This window comes from Orcinus orca, chromosome 16 (assembly GCF_937001465.1).
Source record: "Orcinus orca chromosome 16, mOrcOrc1.1, whole genome shotgun sequence".
In the NCBI taxonomy this organism is placed as follows: Eukaryota; Metazoa; Chordata; class Mammalia; order Artiodactyla; family Delphinidae; genus Orcinus; species Orcinus orca.
Window position 1 is genome coordinate 18,452,864 of NC_064574.1, and position 22,967 is coordinate 18,475,830.

The 22,967-nt window shown below is 45.4% G+C and overlaps 1 protein-coding gene across 12 annotated transcripts in view; it reads left to right on the forward strand.

Moving 5' to 3' along the window:
* Window positions 1-22,967, forward strand: part of PTPRT (protein tyrosine phosphatase receptor type T) — a 1,087,126-nt gene that overhangs the window by 880,791 nt on the left and 183,368 nt on the right. For 6 of the 12 annotated variants that reach the window (XM_049698694.1, XM_049698695.1, XM_012534093.3 and 3 more), the window contains exon 14: window positions 6,375-6,431. The exons of the other annotated variants lie outside the window; for them this stretch is intronic. In XM_049698694.1, coding sequence (XP_049554651.1) covers window positions 6,375-6,431 — 57 coding nt within the window. The remainder of the gene's footprint in view (window positions 1-6,374; window positions 6,432-22,967) is intronic. 12 annotated transcript variants of the gene reach the window in all.

A 22,967-nucleotide genomic window follows, 5' to 3' on the forward strand; every position in this document is an offset into this window, starting at 1 on the left:
CTCAGTAGTTGTGGCTCACGGGCCCAGCCGCTCCGCAGGGTGTGGGATCCTCCCAGACCAGGGCTCGAACCCATGTCCCCTGCATCAGCAGGCAGACTCCCAACCACTGCGCTGCCAGGGAAACCCTGTGGCTTCTTTTTATAATGGCTAAGCCTGAGGTAGATTTCATCCAGCGTTTTCTCTCCTCTCTTCCTAATGGATTCTCACCCCTGCAGGGACAATAAATAACCATTCTCCAGTGAGATGCCCTCATTTCACAGATGCTAAGACTGGGGCCCAGAAGGGGAGTGATGTGTCCCTATGTGTCCCTGGCTTTTTTAGTTACAAGAATAACCTGCCGCAGGTTATGTGAGAAGCCAAGCAAGATGTAGGAGTTGTCTGCTATCAGATAGGAAATGCCCACTGCCCGCCCTCCCTGCTTCCATTGATCTACTTCTATATGGAAGGTTCTGTCTTGTATAAAGCTTCCTCGAGAGATTACCTGGAATAATGGGAAATCAGAGACACCTGGTTTCAAATCCCACATCCAAAATTTAGCTGTTTAACCTTGAACAAGTCACGACCTCTAGGAGTCCATCCCATCCCTTTTAGGCCTACGATCATTAGTTCTTTCCCCTGATAATTTGGGATAATGCACATAAAAGGTCAAGAACATCATAGATGATACAGCTTGCACGTCCTTTCTTCCTTCTTCTGGGTCTTGTCTTATATGAGACCTGGAGACCCAGGTCTACTAAGCACACATCTTCTCTCTGCTCTTCCCCAAGGAAGAAAGCCAAAGCCTGGACCGTAGTCGCTTCTCATGCAGTTGTACAAACCAGGCATTTATCAAATGGACTCAGGCTAGATTCAAAGTGCAGAAACTGAGAGGGGACAGGAATGACACTGGCCTTGGCTCTCAGCATTTATCATCTTCATCTACAGGCCATTGTGTTTAGATGAGCTCCTACACAGCAATAATATATTTGCATTGCCTGAGTATAAGGTTTTGCTCATGCACTTGCTAACCTTTGACTGTGGCACTTTTCCCCTTCTCATCATCTGCCCAGCAATTTCAGGAGGGATCCAGAATCACAGGGTGCTCAAATCTAGCTATGGCAGCTGGAAGTAGGGGCTATAATGAAGGATCACTTGTGAGAGGCTAGGCTATAGTGAGTGAGTCTGTTGGAAAACTCTTGGTTATTGTTCAGTCCTTAGAAGTCCTACCAGACTTTCAGAGGAGAAAGCCCAGGTGTGTGTTTTGAGGTTAGGGCAGGGGAGTGGTATTCCTCTCTAGCCAAGCCCCATGAGATGAATTTTCCATGCTTGGGGTTCTCAGAATTACTTTAGTGTAACAAGGTCTCTTTGTCCCTTGGGCCTCTTTGCTCTCACCCAGCATCTTCTAGACCCTAAAATGCCAATGGAATAATGTGGATTTCCTTGAAGGTTATGTGACAAGATGGAATAAGAGGATTATATCATGAGTATACTGTAAAAGAACCTAAAGAAGACCTTTAAACATCCCAACCCTTTAACATTTTTCTTGCTACAACAGCTGGAACATCTGTCTAGTCTTCTCTGTCCTCGCCCTACTCCCTACTCTCTAGATTTGCTCTGGCCACCACCCCGTGACACACAGATGTGCACACCTTCTCCACACCCCACTCAGAAAGACAAAGCTGGTACAACAGAGTCCAGAAAACAAAAGCCAAGACCAATACTTGTCCTTCAAGCATATCCCTGGGGAGTCCTATTTCATCCCTCTAAACTAGAAATGAGGAGTATCTACTTAAAACCTGAGACACCCAAGTTGACTTTAGCTCAGATCTGATATCCCAAAGTCATTGCATCTTATGAAGGGAATAGTAGGCCTTTTAAAATCAGGGGTCAAGGAAAGGGAGAAAACGTGGGTAGGCTGGAGCCAAGGGATAGAAATACAAAGCATAAAGCTCCACTGGAGCTTTCTCTGATGGGGTCTCAATGTAGTGTCGGGAGTGTTAGCAACAATTAACCACCTACTGTGTGCAAGTCATAGGGCTGTGTGTTCACATGAGTCTCCAGTGCAATGATAGCAGTAAAGCCTGGCATTTATTATGCACTAAATAAATAGTGGTCACCATTATTACCCTTACTTAAGAAATGAAGCAGTGTAAGCTCAGATGGGTTAAATAAAGAGCTTAAGGTCCCTCAGAATTGTCACTCAGATCTAACTCCAATGCTCATGGCATTTCCATGGCGCCATTTTGAATCTTGTCAGTACCACAGACTGGGTGAGATTCTATGAGCCGCTGTCAGGGTCCTCTGTCTCCTATTTGTTAACCCCTTCCCATCCCTCTCTTCCAGTAACAGCTGATAATAGAACCTTTAGGGTGTGATGATGGGTCTTTGGCCTGTCTTCAGCAGTATTCAAGCTAAGTCCTGGGATCTGGAGCAGAAGGTGGGGTCCCTCAAGGAGCCCTCAGCTTTACTTCCACAATGTACCGAAGCTCATAAATGAAGAAATTAATTTGTCTTCAAGGTTATCTGATCCAGGGCCATCTTTAGCCTATCGGCATCTCTTTGCATTCAACCTTCATTGCTTTAGAAGGGAAGAAAACCAGAAAGCAAGTCTGAGGCACTCAGTATTCAGACCTCCTTCTTCTTTGCATGGTCCCAATGTTTTTGTTAATGGCTGTCATAGATACATATGAGCAAGCTCTGGAAACTGTGAAGAGAGAAGGATCATGAATCCTCCAGTAAAAAAGCCACACTGTAGGCAGACCGGATGACAGAGGAGAAAGCAAGGGACTTCATCTTTTGTTCTGCTGAATTAGTCAGGATAAGCTAGGCTTTGCTGCAACAACAAATTAATACCTAAATCTCAGTAGTTCAGTGCCACAAAGGCTTCTTTGTTGTTATGCCATCTAGAATATAAATGGCCTCAAAGGACCCCAGAGCAGGGGAGAAGTAAGTATGGAAGTAGTAACCTGGATCTTAAATACTTCACTTGGAAATAACTCATGTGACTTCCACTTACATGACCTTGATGAGACTAGAATTCTTCCATATGCCTTAAGGAGAGATGGGCCAGGCACCAGTAAACACCAGTTGTCTCTAGCACTAAATATATGAGTCCTTTTCCTATTTCTACTTCCTTTGTGTCCTGCTGAGACCCATTATCCATCACTTAACTTCTGCTACTCCACCCACTGGGAAGACTTCTCCCCATCCCAGCACCTGTCCAGATACACCTCTGTTCCCACCCCTCATAGCTAAGCATTCCTGCTAAACCGTTGTAGCCATAAATTGTAGGGTGGGGAGGCTCCTCTGGGCCTCCTAACCAAACTAAGGCTTTAACTCTTTTTCATTTAATCCTCGAAAGAACTTCATGAGATACTTACTGTCATCCCCATTTTATAAGTAGAGAAATTGAAACTCCAAAATGTGTGTCATTTTCCAAGTGACACGGCTAGTAAATGAAAAATACTAAACTAGAATTTCATTTATCCATTTAGTTTTGAGTGCAACTTAATATTGATATGTGGTCCCTCGTCTCCTAGAGGTTAAGAAGTTTGTCTTTGGATTTGGACAGTCTTTGACTCCAGGCTAGAAAATGTACTAAACTGCTCTGTGTCTCAGTTTCCCCACCTATGAAACAATGACAATAACACCACTTACTTCACGGGGCTAATTAAGAAGTTAATGAGCACATCAAGTGCTTAGTGCTATGCCTGGCTAATAATAAGCACTGAACAAATAGTAAGTAGTGAGGGAGCCAACCAAGAGTAATTATATCAATACGCTATGATGAGGGCTATGGTGAAGGTAAATTCAGGATGCTGTGGAAGCAGAGAGAAGAGACACGTAAGTCAATGTAGGGTGTACCTTCTCAGGTATGTGGTCACTGAGACAAAGTTTTGAAAGAAGAGTGACAATTATCATATTGAACAAGGCTGGAGAGTAAGACAGGGAGGTCTTCTGAGCTGAGGAATGTACACGTGCAGATCACTGGAGCCAAGAGAGGTGGCCACTGAACTTGAATGGGACGGGGTTCCTTTGAACCATGGCTAGAATGCCAGTGTGACCACAGGAGGCTGGGAGGGATCAGAGGTGAGGCTGGAGTGGTAAGCAAGGCCAGGACACTGAGGACACTGCATTAGCCCCGTGGCGTCTAGAGGAGCAATGATTGTCCTGAGACGGTGCGAGCCCTTGGAGGTGCTCAGCAGGCTGCCTTTGTCGCAAAGGCTACCCTAATTACAGCTTAGAAACTGGACCAGAGAACGGAGACTGAGGCAAGGATAAGGCTGGAGCAGGGAAGAACAGGTAGGAGGCTGCTGAAAGAGGCCAGATGGGGATTTGAGTCACCTCTTCTCTCAGCCTTCTATTTCTTTTTCTGACATGCCAGGCCAGCAGTCTCTGTCTTCCCTGCCTCAAAAGGTTGGGGGCACATTTACTAAAAACATGCGCTTAGAACAGGGGTCGGCAAACTTTTCTGTGAAGGGCCAGATAGTGACTTTCAGTTTTTCAGGCCATATGGTCTCTGTCACTACTTCTCCACTTTGTCATCGTAGCACAAAAGCAGCCGTAGATAATGCATGTAAAACGAGTGTGGCTGTGTTCCAATAAAAATGTATTTATGGACACCGAAATTTGAATTTTATTTAATTTTCATGTGTCACAAAATATTACTCTTCTTTTTATTTTTTTTCCCAGCCATTAAAAAGTGTAAAAACCATCTTCACCAGTGGGCACACAGAAAACAGTGGGTGGCCAGATTTGGCCTACCAGCTATAGTAGTTTCCTATAAAACTAGAACGTGATTTGAAAGGGGTGAAGTTGGACTTGGAATGTGGTTTGAAAATGTTGAAGTTCCCCATACCTTTGAGGGAGGAGTATTATGATTACCGTTGACTGGTGGTTACAGTTTGACGTATTTCACAGCTGTTGGTAAAGCTTGCCATTTGTGTGAATTTTTGAAATTATGTATTTCCTGTTTCTCAGTGGGTCTGGGACGTCCTACCCCTCTCTCCATTTTGCATAAGGACTTTATACAATTTTGTTGATGAATCACTAGAGAAACACGCAGCCTTTGACGGGGCCTAGGACACCTTCCTGCTTTTTGATTCAGTTTCGAGAGGCAAGTAGTGGGTTCAAAAGGACAGAACATTGAAGTCGTACAAACCAGGATCTGAATACTGCCTCTGCCAGTTCATAGTTCTGTGGCCTTGAGCAAGTTATATCAATTTTCTGATTCATCCTTCCTTCATTCATTTATTCAACAGATATACCCTGAGTACCTACTGTGCAGCTCCACCACAATGCCACAGCAGGACATTTGTAAATGACAGTGACTGATTTCAAGGAGACTCAGAATTGCGGGGGTGGCAGCCACTTAAAATACAGTGAGCTTATTGCTTGGGGAAGGGAAGACCAGGGTGTTCGGGGAAGACAGAAGAAGGGCACTGACCCATATATGGTGGGTCTCCCAGAGCGAAGGACTTCTGAACCGACACCTGGAGGATGAACAGTCGTCATCCAGGTGAAGAGGCAGGAAGGGGGTATTTCCACACCAAGTTACCAGCCTAGGTAAGGCCTGCCGACAAGAAGGTGGGCCGGGGGGCGCTGCTGATGAGGGAAAGGAGTTTATTGTGCTCGGGACAGAGCACAGAGTGCGGTGGTGGGAGTGGAGAGAGGCTGGAGGGGCGGGCAGGGAACTCATCACTGACGGTCTGTGAACTGGGTTAAGGAGGTTGAAGTTGACCTGGAGCACGACAGGGTCACTGATGCGTTTCGACTGAAGGATGGAGAACGGACTGAAGGGGACAGGACTGGAGGCGGGAGGACCAGCAGGGGCTGCTTCAATAACCCAAGCGAAACAGGAGGATGTCTTGAACGGAGTGGAGATGAAATTGGAGAGAAGGGGGCAGCTTCAGTACCTTTTCTGGAGTAGAATTAAGAAGGCATGCCAAGTGATCAGAAGTGGGAGATCAGTAAAAAGGAGAGGTAAAGGACGACTCCCAGGCTTGTAGACGGCGTGGCTACGTGGATGGTGACGCCATTTACTAAGAAAGGGAAGACGGGGAGAAGATGTCTGGGTGGAAAGGCTATGGGTTCGTTTATAATAATACTGACCTTTCTGGGTTGTTCTAAGTCTTAGAAACATTGTATGTGAAGTACCTGGCAGAGTCCCTGGCATGTGGTGGGTGCTTGATAAATGGTGACTCTTATTATTTCATTAAAAAAAATCTATTTCAGGCCCTGTTTTGTTAGATCATGATGTTCTTTTGCTGTTTAGCGTGAGCTCTTCAGAGCCGCGAGAATTGCAGCTTTGTTCACCGTACTGCACGTGTTCATGTGTGTTTCTTTCTCTCCTTCTCTTCTGCATGCTGCCTGGGGACTGGCTTCCTTGTGGTCAGCACCAATGGGCAGCGCCCAGGTGACCCCGGGGACTCCACTCTGCCTTCTCACCACAGGTGATCACCAGAGCCCTGGGCGGGGGGAGGGGAGTGAGAGCAGCCTGTGCTCAGTGGTCCCTGGAGGCCAGGTGCACCCGAGAGGAACTGGCAGTCTCTCCAACCCACCCACATATCCACCCACGCAGCCATCCCTCCACCCCCCCATCCCTCCCTCCCTCCCTCCCTCCCTCCCTCCCTCCCTCTATCCATCCATCCATCTATTCATCCATTCACCCATTCTACTCACGCATACACAGTACCTACTATGTGCCAGGCACTGCTCTAAGCGTTGAGGTATATAGTGATGAGCAAAAGAAAACCTATTCCTGTACCTTTGGGGGAGGGGAAAGAGCCATTCATCCAAAAAAAAGAAAAAAACTACACAAATAAATGGACAGCTGCAACTCTGAGTCAGGCTACAAAGAAGAGATGTGTGGTGTTCAAAATAAACCAACAAACATACCTGGAGCCCAGGGAATGATTCCCAGGGGAAGTGACAGCTGAGCTGTGGTCTGAGGTTGGGGGAAAATTGACCTACCTTATCTGTGCTTAGATCTGGCTATGACCCCCACACCGTCTGCCGTTTGTCTTGGACAGGTCACTTCAGTATGATGATTCCCACCTCTCCTATCTGTTAAGTAAGAGTAATAATGCTTCCCTCTTAGGGAGCACCGTTTTCTTACAGACTTTGCACCTGCAGAGTCTTCTGCAGCCGTATCCTGAGATGAAACAAGATAATGAATATGAAAAAGGGTGCTATGGGAACACCCAGTCTAAATAAATAGTGTAGGTATTTATTTGAAGCAAATACCAGCCCCTTCCCTGTAGCACACTGTATTTCAATCTCATTTCATATAAACTTCCGCTGCTCTTCAAAGATTGGGATGCAGAACCCATCAGACGCTGATGCCCATCATGGAGCCCCAGAGACAGAAGAGACCCTGCTGACATAGGGATCTCTACTGCGGGGGTCCTTCCTGGTCAGTGGAGGTTTCTTAGAGATTTCAGATCTTTAACTGGCACCTCTCTCAAAGTTCTTGCTCAGACAGCGGTCTCCTCTCTGCTAGTCCCTGACTGGTCAGTGTGTCATGGTGGGAAAGGGGATACATCATGCAAGGATGACATGAGTCCAGCCGTCCAGGACCTCATGGTCCACTTCTGTTCACCCCCTTTCCCAAACTCGGAAACTTCACTGCTCAGTGAAGCACTGCTGCACTGCTTCACTGTCTTAGCCTGGGTTTCCCAGACACAGAGCCTGAGATGGGGATTCTTGTGCAAATTATTCACTGATGAGTATTCTCAGAAGAAAGAAAGTGAGGGAGATGGGATAGGGCCGGGGAAGAAGCCAAGGGAGGATGTGGAGACTGTGTCAGCTGAGCCCACGGGGGCTCTGGAGTGTGCACTCTTATCACTGGGGCGTCCCCACTTTGAGGCAGGGGCTCCAGCATTTGTGCCGCTGTGTCAGTTTAGCCGTTGCCCGTGTCCTGGCGAGGCAACTTCACTTTGCCTTATGGCAGTTCTGCAGGGAAGGAGGTGGCTGTGAGCTCTTAGCAGCCAGCACCACCCCCCCCAACCAGCTGGAGATTAGCGCACCAGCCCAGGAAAGGAGATCTGAGCAGAGCCTTCACAGCATTCACGACAACCAAGTTCTGTCCCCGCCTTTGTGCCTGCCATCAAGCCCCATAGCCCAGCATGTCACCATCAACACCCTAGGAATGTCATCACAGCCACTCCCTAGTTATATGACCTCAAGTAAGTTGCACAGCCTTTGTTTCACCTGCAAAATGAATCGTCACACCTACTGCAGAGTCATACTCAAGATTACATTAGGTGACCCTAGAGAGTACCCTGCTCTCCAGGCCTTCATCAAATGTCAGGCTCCTACCCCATCCCATCAAAGGCCCCCAGCCTCACTCTCACCCCAAAGGAGGTGGCAGTTGCAGACGGATGCACGGTGACAGTGAGAAGAGAGTGGTTCCTACCACATGCCCACACCCAGTGTGCCAAGGAAACAGTGCTTCTCTGGAGGGTACAAGTAGCTCCCTTCCTGCTGGGCCAGTGTTTTCCGGGCTCTCTTCAAGTCCGCAGTCCTGTAATGTTTTCTTTAAACAGAGTCAATCCCACATCAGGCACATTTGTTTTACCTCTTGCCTTCTGAGGCATCTGAACGCTCCCTCTCTGACAGGTTTATTTCATTGTGTTGCATTTATTTCCACGCCTTTCTCAGCCTCGTTTGATGGGTGAGGTGCCCGCGAGTATTTCGAGCAGGCTGTCCCTTTCCAAGGGCGTTTTTGTTAATGCTCATCCCCTGGTAGCAATAACGGCTGATGTGAATAATAACCACCCGGGTCTGAGTAATGGAGACATTAGACCGTGAATACAAGCAGCCTCTTCGCATCAGCACCAACTCAGAGGACTGTGGAAGCCGGTTGTGGAGCAAGGGGGGCAGGCTGGCTTTTAGAGTGAGTGGATGAGTGCGAGTCTCAGCTCAGTCACTTCTTGCGAGTCATTGCTCTAGTGTGGGCTTCCTTCTCTCCATCAGGAGAAGCAAGGTTACCAACACCCCTGGCCATCATTAATGGTGAGAACTGTGTGTGATAACTCCGACTAATTCTTCAGGTCTTCCTGACTTTTCCTTCAAGGAATTCATGCTCTAGGGTAGGGTTTCTCAACCTCAGCACTAGTGACATTTGGGGACAGATAAGTCTTAGTTGTGGGAGGCTGTCCTGTGCACTGTAGGATGTTTAGCAAATCCCTAAACCCATTAGATGCCAGGAGCACTTGATTCCCCAACTAGGACAGCAAGTACATCTCCTGACACAGCCAGATATCCCCTGAGGGGCAAAAGCACCCCCTGCTGAAAACCTCCAGAGTTGCACTGTGTTCAGTAGATATAGCATCTCAGACATGTATGTATTTTGAAATTTCTTAGAGTCACATTAAAGTTAAAAAGTAACAGGTGAAATTCATTTTAATAAATTTTATTTAACCCAATGTCTACAAAATATTATCATTTTAACATGTAAGCAATATTTTAAAATTACTAATGAAAGATACGTTGCATTTTTTTTTTAGCACTAAGTCTTTGAAATCTGGTGTCAATTTTATACTTACAGCATTTTGCAATTCAGATGCTACATTTTAAACAGTTAATAATGAAGTATTATCCTAAAAAGATAAACATTGTGTTTAACAAAATATACTTTACAGTGTTCCCATGTTAACAATTTAAATTATTGGAGATAAATTTTAAAATTCAGTTCCTCCTTCACACTAGACGCACTTCAAGTGCTCAGTAACCACGTGTGGCTTAGTGGCTATCATCTTAGACAGCGCAGATGTAGAGCTAATTAGGAATTTAGGATTAGCAGATACAAACTACTGTATATAAAACAGATAAACAACAAGGTCCTACTATATAGCATAGGGAACTATATTCAGTATCTTGTAATGACCTATAATGGAAAAGGATCTGAAAAAAGAATATATATATTGATATAAAACTGAATCACTTTGCTCTACACCAGAAACTAATACAACATTGTAAATCAACTATACTTCAATTTTTAAAAATTAAAAAAAACCCAACAAAATGGCTTGACCATCTGTGAGCCTAGTTGGTAGACAGAAGCGTAGAGGCACAGAGTGCAGAGGGTCAATAAATGTTCAGTTCTTTTTATTCCATTTAGACACACCCCCAGGCGACATTCAGCAATATCTGGAAATGTATTTGGTTGTCACAGCTGGGTATGAGGCGTTACTGGCATGTAGTGGGCAGAGGCCAGGGACGCTTCCATCGAAAAACATAAGGTAAAACCTCTTATGGTCAAGGTTGGGTGTTTTTCTGTAGTGGGATGACTTGCGACTGCAGTGAACAGATGACTAGTTATTTAACATTTCAGCTGAAGGACCAGGTGGACCCCAGACCCACCATCACTGAAACAGTGCTTTTCTAGCCCCTGCAGTAGCTTGGCCAGGCCTCCAGGGGGCGCTCTGGGAGACTGAGCCCAGTAGGAGACTGGCAGCACCCAATCTGGAGGCTAGAATGGATGCACCGAAAGTCAGCCAGGTAGCCCTGCTCCGTCCGGTCTGAACCCGCAGGCTGGCCCATAGTCACTGCCTTGCCCATGCTGAGTGCCCGTTGTCCATTCTCCCTGGGGAGGAGGGCCTTGGGACAAGCCCTCACGTGGAGCCCAAACTCTGTTCCTTAAAACTGGGGAACTCTGGCAAATCACTGAGCCTTTCTGAGCCTTGGTTTCCTTTCTATGATGTAGTAAGGATGAGTCCCTGCCCTGCCTGGCTCAGTCATGACTAGGGTCAGCAGACAAAGTGGATGCATTTCCAGCAGGGCTCCTGGTTTGAGAGGGTGCCAGGTACAACTCCACTCTATCGTTCCCTCCTTTGCACTTCATGTTAAAACTCTCTGTTGTTATTTTCCTGGCAAGTCTTTAAATCAAGACCTTGCCACAGTGACAGGATTCAGGCCATAATATGCTCTCTGGGACTGCTCTGCAGCTAACTGCCTCTAAAGCAACTTTCCCAGGGATGTCTTGTAAATCTTGGATCCAGGTAGAAAGAGTTTGAGCCTTTGGGGCAAGGCTGTGTGGCTGAGAGCAGATGGGGAAGCAGCACGGCAGCCTTAGGGAAGGCCCAGCAGGATGCCTGGTGCCCCTGGCAGGCTTGGACATCCTGGGGAGTGAGCGACCCTCCCAGGGAGGTTCTGCCCTCTGGCAGGGGTTGATGGATGGTGTGAGAAGAGGAGCTAGAGGCAGGAGGACCAGATGAAGCTCTCTGGAAAAGACTTAAACCTGTACATCCACCAGGATGGGGCTGTGCTTGGCGGAGAGAGGTAGAAGACAGGCAGTGGGAGTGCAGCCTGCTGGCTGGAGAGAGGTGGCAGCTCTGGGGGACAGTGGCACCAGGAGTGTTCAACATGATGATGAAAAGAACAATAAAATAGTAAATATGTGTTACATCCTTCTTACGTCCCATGGAATGTGCTGAGGGTTTCATATTATTAATGTACTGAAACTTCTCAACAACTCTACCATGTAGGGTACCATTAGCATTCTCATTTTATAGATAAGGAAACTGTATCTTATAGATAAGAAGTCTGAGGCTCTGGTGACTGAAAATCACACAACTCGGAAATGATGAAACGGGATTTGAACCTAGGTCTCTGGAAAGTCTGTAATCTTACCCGCTATGCTCTATACCCATGGCCAGTATTAGTGAGCACCCATTACACGCCTGGGACCGAGAACTACCATGATCCAGGGCTGTGCCTCAAAAACTATATCACATACTAGCTGTGGGACTTTGAGCCTCAGAGAGATTACACAGTTTGTCCCATTTCCTTGTCTGCAAAATGGGGACACTGATTACACAGTTTGCCCCATTTCCTTGTCTGCAAAATGGGGACACTAATAATTGCTAGTTGCTGAGAGGAATACATGAGAAATAAACTTTAAGTGCTTAGACTTGTGCTGTCATTATTATCCTAAACCCATTTTACAGGTGAGGAAACTGAGGTCCAGAGAGGAGGGAAGCAGAGAATCTGGCGACATTGGTGACATTCAGGCAGGTGGCTGGGCCAGAACTGTGGCCCAGCCTGAGAAACACAGAGGATGGGGGTGAGAGGTAAGAACCCACCAGAGCCCCAGGTCTGAGGCACCTAAAGTGCCAAGCAGGATTCACAAACCAGGGCTCATTAGGGAGTTGGGACATACAAGGTGGGAGGCTGGACACAGCAGCGCAGCAACCCCAGCTGCAGAGATGGCCCAAAGCAAGAGCAGGATGGAGGGTGAGGCAGCACGATGCTGAAGTCCTTAGACCTGGGCATCCTCCAGTTCCCCTTGATGGAGGCTTCAGTTGGTCCCAGAGCACAGTCCGGGGCTGCACCTGCAGAATAGGGGCGGAATACCTGAAGAACAGCTGGGGGTCAGGGAGGCAGGTGGTAATCAGGAGCCAGGTGGTCACCGCAGAACCTCCTCAGCTTTTCCGTTTGGCTGCCCAAGTGGCTGCAGGCAGACTCTATGAAGCAGGGAAGGAGTCGAGTACTCAGTCAAGTGCACCAGAGTGTCACCTTTGTCAGTAGTCTTACAGCAGATGTTCACAGCCTGACAGACACCGGGGTCTTGGAACACCATTCTGACTGCCAGCTTCTGCTGCCACTCTCCCAGTGGACTCAAAAGACAATGCAGAAGAGGAAGGCATCTTGCTGGGGTGCCCAATCCCCTGTGGAGTGTTCTCCTGTAGCATGTGAATGTCTGTGTTTCCTGTAAAGCAAGCATCCAAGCAAGGTGCGTATAAGAGACTGAGGCCCTCGCTATACCTTTTTCTCTCTTGGGATATTCTCCTTAGACCAAGGAGAAATCCGTCTCCAGTCTGCTATCCAAACTGCCGTTAAATTCAGATTCAGGGGCTTCCCTGGTGGCGCAGTGGTTGAGAATCCGCCTGCCAATGCAGGGGACACAGGTTTGTGCCCCGGTCCGGGGGGACCCCGTGTGCCGCGGAGCGGCTGGGCGCGTGAGCCATGGCCGCTGAGCCTGCGCGTCCGGAGCCTGTGCTCCGCAACGGGAGAGGCCACAACAGTGAGAGGCCCGGGTACCGAAAAAAAAAAAAAAAAAAATTCAGATTCAGAAACCCAGCGTCATCCTTGACCTCTCTCTCCCTGTCTTTAATATTCAGTTAGTCATCAGGTCTGTCCAATATTTGCCTCCGAAATCTCTTCTGCATCTTTCCCTTCTTGCTCACTGCTGCGACTCATGTTTGAGATTCATAAAGTCTTCATCAGATTAGTGTAACAGCTTCCAAAGTGGTCTCCCTATCATCACGCTGGTCCTTTCCGATGTACGCTCCACAGAAGACAAGCGATCACCCCGAAGTAAGAGTCTGATCCTGATTAAGATGCTCCCAAGATTCCCTTTGTGCTCGGGGACAATTAGCCTTATTCGAAAGCCCTTCGCTCTCTAGTCGCTGACCCTTCCCCATCTCCCCACCTCTATTTCCTCCTTGGTGCCCAGTGCCACACTCACACTGGTTATGTACATAGGACCTGCCTTATCACACTCTGCTCCCTTTGCTGGATGACCTCCCTGCATGGTCTGCCTTACTCACCCCCTGGAATCAAATTCAGACAGCGTGATCTCTGCAAAGCCTTCCCAGATCCCCACTGTCTCAGGCTGCACCTAAAGAAGATGGTCAACTGGCCAGGTCAGTGGGCACCGAGGACACCCCCTCAGCCCTGAGTGGGGTTCCTCTCCAACAGGGCACACATTCTCATTACAAGCGCTTGTCTTGGAACTGTCTGGTTTCTGTCACCTCTTTCCCTCTGCCCAGCACATATATAGTGGTCATTTACCTGGCCCCATGCACGAATGGACTAATAAATGAGCAGGTAGAGTATGTGCCAGGCATGGCGCACTGCCCCGCCCTACCTTCGGCCTCCACCCTGTGATGCGTCAAGTCCCCCATCTACCATTTTGTTAGGTTTATTGTGAGTCACGGAGCACTGGTTTTCAGTCCAGTATTTGAACTCCATGCAGCCCCATCTGCCCAGCTTCCTAGAGACTGGAGCCTTTGAATAGGATTCCCCAAAATCCACTGGTCCAGCCCTGCTGAGCCCAGTACCCAGCCTGGACCCGCATGGTGCTGACCCAGGAGAGGTCAGGCTGGGGACAGGAATCATGCGCATCCCAGAGAGACCTGTCCCCAGACTCTGTGTCCGTGTGAGTGAGAACCGACCGGGCAAACATTCCGGACCTCAGCTTTTTCCCTCTATCATCTGCTAATAGCAGAGCTGCTTTTCTCTCCATCCTTTGGGGAGGCGGGTAGATCAGCTTTTAGTACAGAACACGGTGATTCAATGTTTCTGCTTTCAAAAGCCAAGGGGCAAAGGCTGGAAGAAAGAAAACATGTTCATGGTGGATTTGGCTGGAATCTCAACAATCGATGCGGCTCCCACTGCTGGTTTTATTACCCTCACTCAGCTGCGTTGCACTAATCTGAATTCTGTGCTGCGTGTTCTCTCTGATCCTGCCCATGCTTTCACTAATCCCTGCTATAGATTTCTCTCTCTCCCTCCCACAAGCCTTCTCTCCTTTCCAGGCACCTTGATACTTGCTATAAGCTGCATATTCCAGAGGTATGATCTGGGCAGAGCTGCCCCGGCTGGTCAAATCTTCTCTTCCCCTCCCCATTCCTGCCCCTTTGTGGCAGGTACCATGTTCACCCCTTAGGGGATCAATTTGGCCGAAATCAGTTGGAATGAATTGGATTATGTTTCTGAGTAAGAGCCTTAGGGACACCTTGGCCCCTGGTACATCCCGCTGTGCTGTTCAGACAAATAAAGCCAGGACCTACTGTCCTTCCAGAAGCCTCCTGTTCCACTCAGCCCATGACCAAGCAGGAGTTTCCCATCCCTCTTACTGTGTGCTCTCCGTTTGACACCATTCCTGTTTGAATTGACTTAGTGAAATGCTAAGACCTCCCTCCCATTTGCAGCCCCTTCCCAGGCTGTTTGAATCATGACTCAGCATAATCTGGGGTTATGGGTTGAAGTGTGTCCCTCACAAAAGATGTGTTGAAGGAGAACTAACCCCCAGTTCCTGTGAAGGTGATTTTATTTAGAAAGAAGGTCTTTGCAGATGTAATTAGTTAAGATGAAGTCATGAAGGTGGCCCCAAATCCAATATGACTGGTGTCCTTCCAAGAAAAGGAAAACATCAGGTGAAGACAGAGACACACAAGGAGAACCTACGTGACGACAGAGGTGGAGACTGGAGTGATGCGTCTACAGGCCAAGCAGTGCCGAGGGTTGCCAGCAGCTAGGAGAGGCGAGGAAAGCTTCTACCCAGCCTCAGAGGGAGCACGGCCCTGCTGACACGTTGATGTCAAACCTCCAGCCTCTAAATTTCTGTTGTTTAAGCCACCCAGGTTGTGGTCATTTATTACAACCCTAGGAAACCAATACACTTGGAAATGCGCTTGGAAATCCTGAGCATCAGGCAGCAGGCGGGGGTCCACCTTCCAGAGCCGTGCCTCTACAGCAAACAGACCTCAAGGCGGCCAAGACCAAGGGCAACATCCCAGAGAATCCCTCTGGCCCCCCTGCCCCCGCTGTGGGGTCTCCGAGTTGGCTGGACTCTGCAGTTGTCTCTCAGCGGGGCTCCCCTGTGTGGCCCTGACCCTCCCCTCTGTGATCTGCCTCCTGCATTTCAATAGCTTTAGCATCTGCTGCTGGTCACGCCCCGCCCTTGGCCTCTGCCTCACCAACCAGGCTGTTTCCCATTGTCCTGGCATCATTTGACCTGTAGGCCATCCCTGGTAGGCTTTTGTGCTGCCTCTACACTGACTGCTCCTGTGAAGGCTTCCCTTGTTCTACAGCTGCCCAGGACTGCTCTGAACTCTGCAGGAAGAATTAACAATCCATTCAGTGTGACCATTTGCTCTCTCACAGCGGCTGCCAGAGAAGGTCTAAAGGGACTATCACTTTGCCGCTGGGCCTCCGAAAGACTGTGTGTTCTCTCTCACATCTGCTCTTCAGACTAAATCCTTAATCCCCAGCGCAGGCCTTGGGTGCCCCTCACTCCCGCAGCTAAGCAACTTTGAGCCCCCTGGGCTCCAGGCTCAACACACAAGTTCTGCAAGCAGGGAGCCGGCACTGTCGGCTCTGAGCTGACTCGGCCTCTCCATCCTCATCCATGGGGCAGGCTTCTTCTGGACCACAGGGAGCTGGAGTGGGGAAGGGAGGGAGGAGACCACTGGGTGGTCCACAGTGTGTCCCACACCACTGATGCCATACGGAAATCAAGCTTGTAGTCTAGTTTTGCCTAAGCAGAGTCATACACTCCCTTCGCTCTACAGACCTCACACGGAGCTTCGATGTTCAGCTTGCACACTTGTCTCCGCCACTATATAGTGAGTTCTCAGACAGCAGGGTGGTCCCCTAATCACCTTGCATGCCCAGCACCTGGCTGTACCCACATCATCATCATAATCCCAGCACCATTCACATCAGGCAATAGCTAGGACTTTTTCCCTGTGGCCAAGGGTTGAATGGGTGCTAATGAGGCCAAGAGAATGCGTGTAGTCCATTTGGAGGTCACGTAGCTTTGCCCACGTCCATGGTTGTGGGCGAAGTTTTATTTCTGGCCAAGTCCAAGCATAGCTCTAAGCATACGTTGACCCCTCACCATGGGTGCGGACTGACCAACAGATGCGCTGAAACCTCAGCCACAGACTGGCTCCTGATCACCCCTTCAGATGTCACTCCAACCTCAGCCACATCCCCGGCTTTTTTTTTTTTTTTTTACATATTTATTGGAGTATAATTGCTTTACAATGGTGTGTTACTTTCTGCTTTATAGCAAAGTGAATCAGTTATACATATACATATCTTCCCATATCTCTTCCCTCTTGCGTCTCCCCCAATCCCACCCTCCCTATCCCACTCCTCTAGGTGGTCACAAAGCACGGAGCTGATCTCCCTGTGCTATGCTGCTGCTTCCCACTAGCTATCTACCTTACATTTGGTAGTGTATATATGTCCATGCCTCTCTCTTGCTTTGTCACAGCTTACCCTTCCCCCTCCCCATATCCTCAAGTCCATTCTCTAGTAGGTCTGTGTCTTTATTCCTGTCTTACACCTAGGTTCTTCATGACATTTTTTTCCCTTAAATTCCAATATATGTGTTAGCATACGGTATTTGTCTTTCTCTTTCTGACTTACTTCACTCTGTATGACAGACTCTAGGTCTATCCACTTCATTACAAATAACTCAATTTCATTTCTTTTTATGGCTGAGTAATATTCCATTGTATATATGTGCCACATCTTCTTTATCCATTCATCCGATGATGGGCACTTAGGTTGTTTCCATCTCCGGGCTATTGTAAATAGAGCTGCAATGAACATTTCGGTACATGACTCTTTTTGAATTTTGGTTTTCTCAGGGTATATGCCCAGTAGTGGGATTGCTGGGTCATATGGTAGTTCTATTTGTAGTTTTTTAAGGAACCTCCATACTGTTCTCCACAGTGGCTGTATCAATTTACATTCCCACCAGCAGTGCAAGAGGGTTTCCTTTTCTCCACACCCTCTCCAGCATTATTGTTTCTAGATTTTTTGCTGATGGCCATTCTGACTGGTGTGAGATGATATCTCATTGTAGTTTTGATTTACATTTCTCTAATGATTAATGATGTTGAGCATTCTTTCATGTGTTTGTTGGCAGTCTGTATATCTTCTTTGGAGAAATGTCTATTTAGGTCATCTGCGCATTTTTGGATTGGGTTATTTGGTTTTTTGTTATTGAGTTGCATGAGCTGCTTATAAATTTTGGAGATTAATCCTTTGTCAGTTGCTTCATTTGCAAATATTTTCTCCCATTCTGAGGGTTGTCTTTTTTCTTGTTTATGGTTTCCTTTGCTATGCAAAAGCTTTTAAGTTTCATTAGGTCCCATTTGTTTATTTTTGTTTTTATTTCCATTTCTCTAGGAGGTGGGTCAAAAAGGATCTTGCTGTGATTTATGTCACAGAGTGTTCTGCCTATGTTTTCCTCTAAGAGTTTGATACTTTCTGGCCTTACATTTAGGTCTTTAATCCATTTTGAGCTTATTTTTGTGTATGGTGTTAGGGAGTGATCTGATCTCATACTTTCACATGTACCTGTCCAGTTTTCCCAGCACCACTTATTGAAGAGGCTGTCTTTTCTCCACTGTACATTCCTGCCTCCTTTATCAAAGATAAGATGACCATATGTGCGTGGGTTTATCTCTGGGCTTTCTATCCTGTTCCATTGATCTATCTTTCTGTTTTTGTGCCAGTACTATACTGTCTTGATTACTGTAGCTTTGTAGTATAGTCTGAAGTCAGGGGGCCTGATTCCTCCAGCTCCGTTTTTCTTTCTCAAGATTGCTTTGGCTCTTCAGGGTCTTTTGTCTTTCCATACAAATTGTGAAAGTTTTTGTTCTAGTTCTGTGAAAAATGCCAGTGGTAGTTTGATAGGGATTGCATTGAATCTGTAGATTGCTTTGGGTAGTAGAGTCATTTTCACAATGTTGATTCTTCCAATCCAAGAACATGGTATATCTCTCCATCTATTTGTATCATCTTTGATTTCTTTCATCAGTGTCTTATAATTTTCTGCATACAGGTCTTTTGTCTCCTGAGGTAGGTTTGTTCCTAGATATTTTATTCGTTTTGTTGCAGTGGTAAATGGGAGTGTTTTCTTGATTTCGCTTTCAGATTTTTCATTTTTAGTGTATAGGAATGCAAGAGATTTCTGTGCATTAATTTTGTATCCTGCTACTTTACCATTGATTAGCTCTAGTAGTTTTCTGGTAGCATCTTTAGGATTCTCTATGTATAGTATCATGTCATCTGGAAACAGTGACAGCTTTACTTCTTCTTTTCCGATTTGGATTCCTTTTATTTCCTTTTCTTCTCTGATTGCTGTGGCTAAAACTTCCAAAATTATGTTGAATAAGAGTGGTGACAGTGGGCAACCTTGTCTTGTTCCTGATCTTAGTGGAAATGCTTTCAGTTTTTCAACATTGAGGACAATGTTGGCTGTGGGTTTGTCATATATGGTCTTTATTATGTTGAGGAAAGTTCCCTCTATGCCTACATTCTGCAGGGTTTTTATCATAAATGGGTGTTGAATTTTGTCAAAAGCTTGTTCTGCATCTATTGAGATGATCATATGGTTTTTCTCCTTCAATTTGTTAATATGGTGTATCACGTTGATTGATTTGCGTGTATTGAAAAATCCTTGCATTCCTGGAATAAACCCCCATTGATCATGGTGTATGATCCGTTTAATGTGCTGTTGGATTCTGTTTGCTAGTATTTTGTTGAGGATTTTTGTATCTATGTTCATCAGTGATATTGGCCTGTGGTACTGGCCTGTGGTTTTCTTTCTGTGTGACATCCTTGTCTGGTTTTGGTATCGGGGTGATGGTGGCCTCGTAGAATGAGTTTGGGAGTGTTCCTCCCTCTGCTATATTTTGGAAGAGTTTGAGAAGGATAGGTGTTAGCTCTTCTCTAAATGTTTGATAGATTTCGCCTGTGAAGCCTTTTGGTCCTGGGCTTTTGTTTGTTGGAAGATTTGTAATCACAGTTTCAATTTCAGTGCTTGTGGTTGCTCTGTTCATATTTTCTATTTCTTCCTGAATCAGTCTAGGCAGATTGTGTATTTCTAAGAATTTGTCCATTTCTTCCAGGTTGTCCATTTTATTGGCATAGAGTTGCTTTTAGTAATCTCTCATGATCTTTTGTATTTCTGCAGTGTCAGTTGTTACTTCTCCTTTTTCATTTCTATTTCTATTGATTTGAGTCTTCTCCCTTTTTTTCTTGACGAGTCTGGCTAATGGTTTATCAATTTTGTTTATCTTCTCAAAGAACCAGCTTTTAGTTTTATTGATCTTTGCTATCGTTTCCTTCATTTCTTTTTCATTTATTTCTGATCTGATCTTTATGATTTCTTTCCTTCTGCTAACTTTGGGGGGTTTTTTTGTTCTTCTTTCTCTATTGCTTTAGGTGCAAGGTTAGGTTGTTTATTCGAGATGTTTCCTGTTTCTTAAGGTAGGATTGTATTGCTATAAACTTCCCTCTTAGAACTGCTTTTGCTGCATCCCGTAGATTTTGGGTCATTGTGTCTCCATTGTCATTTGTTTCTAGATATTTTATTTCCTCTTTGATTTCTTCAGTGATCACTTTGTTATTAAGTAGTGTATTGTTTAGCCTCCATGTGTTTATTTTTTACAGATCTTTTCTTGTAATTGATATCTAGTCTCATAGCATTATGGCCAGAAAAGATACTTGATACAATTTCAATTTTCTTAAATTTAACAAGGCTTGATTTGTGACCCAAGATATGATCTATCCTGGAGAATGTTCCATGAGCACTCGAGAAAAATGTGTATTCTGTAGTTTTTGGATGGAATGTCCTATAAGTATCAATGAAGTCCATCTTGTTTAATGTGTCGTTTAAAGCTTGTGTCTCCTTATTTATTTTCATTTTGAATGATCTGTCCATTGGTGAAAGTGGGGTGTTAAAGTCCCCTACTATGAATGTGTTACTGTCGATTTCTGCTTTTATGGCTGTTAGTATTTGCCTTATGTATTGAGGTGCTCCTATGTTGGGTGCATAAATATTTACAATTGTTACATCTTCTTCTTGGATCGATCCCTTGATCATTATGTAGTGTCCTTGTTTGTCTCTTCTAATAGTCTTTATTTTTAAGTCTATTATGTCTGATATGAGAATTGCTACTCCAGCTTTCTTTTGGTTTCCATTTGCATGGAATATCTTTTTCCATCCCCTCACTTTCAGTCTGTATGTGTCTCTAGGTCTGAAGTGGGTCTCTTATAGGCAGCAAATATATGGGTCTTGTTTTTGTATCCATTCAGCCAATCTATGTCTTTTGGCGGGAGCATTTAGTCCATTTACATTTAAGGTAATTATCAACATGTATGTTCCTATTCCCATTTTCTTAATTGTTTTGGGTTCGTTATTGTAGGTGTTTTCCTTCTCTTGTGTTTCCTGCCTAGAGAAGTTCCTTTAGCGTTTGTTGTAAAGCTGGTTTGGTTGTGCTGAACTCTCTCAGCTTTTGCTTGTCTGTAAAGGTTTTAATCTCTCCGTCAAATCTGAATGATATCCTTGCTGGGTAGATTAATCCTTGTTGTAGGTTTTTCCTTTTCATCACTTTAAATATGTCCTGTGACTCCCTTCTGGCTTGCAGAGTTTCTGCTGAAAGATCAGCTGTTAACCTTATGGGGATTCCGTTAAGTGTTATTTGTTGTTTTTCCCTTGCTGCTTTTAATATGTTTTCTTTGTATTTAATTTTTGACAGTTTGATTAATATGTGTCTTGGCATTTTTCTCCTTGGATTTATCCTGTATGGGACTCTCTGTGCTTCCTGGACTTGATTAACTATTTCCTTTCCCATATTAGAGAAGTTTTCAACTATAATCTCTTCAAATATTTTCTCAGTCACTTTCTTTTTCTCTTCTTCTTCTGGAACCCCTATAATTTGAATGTTGGTGCGTTTGATGTTGTCCCAGAGGTCTCTGAGACTGTCCTCAGTTCTTTTCATTCTTTTTTCTTTATTCTGCTCTGCAGTAGTTATTTCCACTATTTTATCTTCCAGGTCACGTATCTGTTCTTCTGCCTCAGTTATTCTGCTATTGATCCCTTCTAGAGTATTTTTAATTTCATTTATTGTGTTGTTCATCGTTGCTTGTTTCATCTTTACTTCTTCTAGGTCCTTGTTAAATATTTCTTGCATTTTGTCTATTCTGTTTCCAGGATTTTGGATCATCTTTACTATCATTATTCTGAATTGTTTTTCAGGTAGACTGCCTATTTCCTCTTCATTTGTTTGGTCTGGTGGGTTTTTATCTTGCTCCTTCATCTTCTGTGTGTTTTTCTGTCTTCTCATTTTGCTTATCTTACTGGGTTTGGGGTCTCCTTTTTGTGGGCTGCAGGTTCGTAGTTCCCGTTGTTTTTGGTGTCTGTCCCCAGTGGCTAACGTTGGTTCAGTGGGTTGTGTAGGCTTCCTGGTGGAGGGGACTGGTGCCTGTGTTCTGGTAGATGCGGCTGGATCTTGTCTTTCTGGTGGGCAGGTCCACGTCTGGTGGTGTGTTTTGGAGTGTCTGTGGACTTATTATGATTTTAGACAGCCTCTCTGCTAATGGGTGGGGTTGTGTTCCTGTCTTGCTAGTTGTTTGGCATAGGATGTCCAGCACTGTAGCTTGCTGGTCGTTGAGTGAAGCTGGGTGCTGGTGTTGAGATGGAGATCTCTGAGAGTTTTTCACCGTTTGATATTATGTGGAGCTGGGAGGTCTCTTGTGGACTAGTGTCCTGAAGTTGGCTCTCCCACCTCAGAGGCACAGCACTGACTCCTGGCAGCTGCACCAAGAGCCTTTCATCCACACGGCTCAGAATAAAAGAGAGGAAAAATTAGAAAGAAAGAATTAGTAGATGTAGAAAGAGAGAAAGAAAGAAAGAATGAATGAAAGAAAGGAGGGAGGGAGGAAGGAAGGAAGGAGGGAAGGAAGAAAAAAAGAACGGAGATAAAGTAAAATAAAATAAAGTAAGATAAAATATAATAGTTATTAAAATAAAAAATAATTATTAAGAGAAAAAGAAAGAAAAAAATGTTAGAAGAACCAACAAAAAAAAAACCGCACGGATAGAACCTTAGGACAAATGGTGGAAGCAAAGCTATACAGACAAAATCTCACACAGAAGCATACACATACACACTCACAAAAAGAGGAAAAAGGAAAAAAATCATAAATCTTGCTCTCAAAGTCCACCTCCTCAATTTGGGATGATTCCTTGTCTAAAGGAGGGAAGGAAGGAAAGAAAGAAACAGTAAAATAAAGTTATTTAAATAAAAAATAATTATTAAGAAAAAAAAAATTTTTTAATGGACGGATAGAACCTTCGGACAAATGGTGGAAGCAAAGCTATACAGACAAAATCTCAAACAGAAGCATACACATACACACTCAGAAAAAGAGGAAAAGGGGAAAAAAATCAT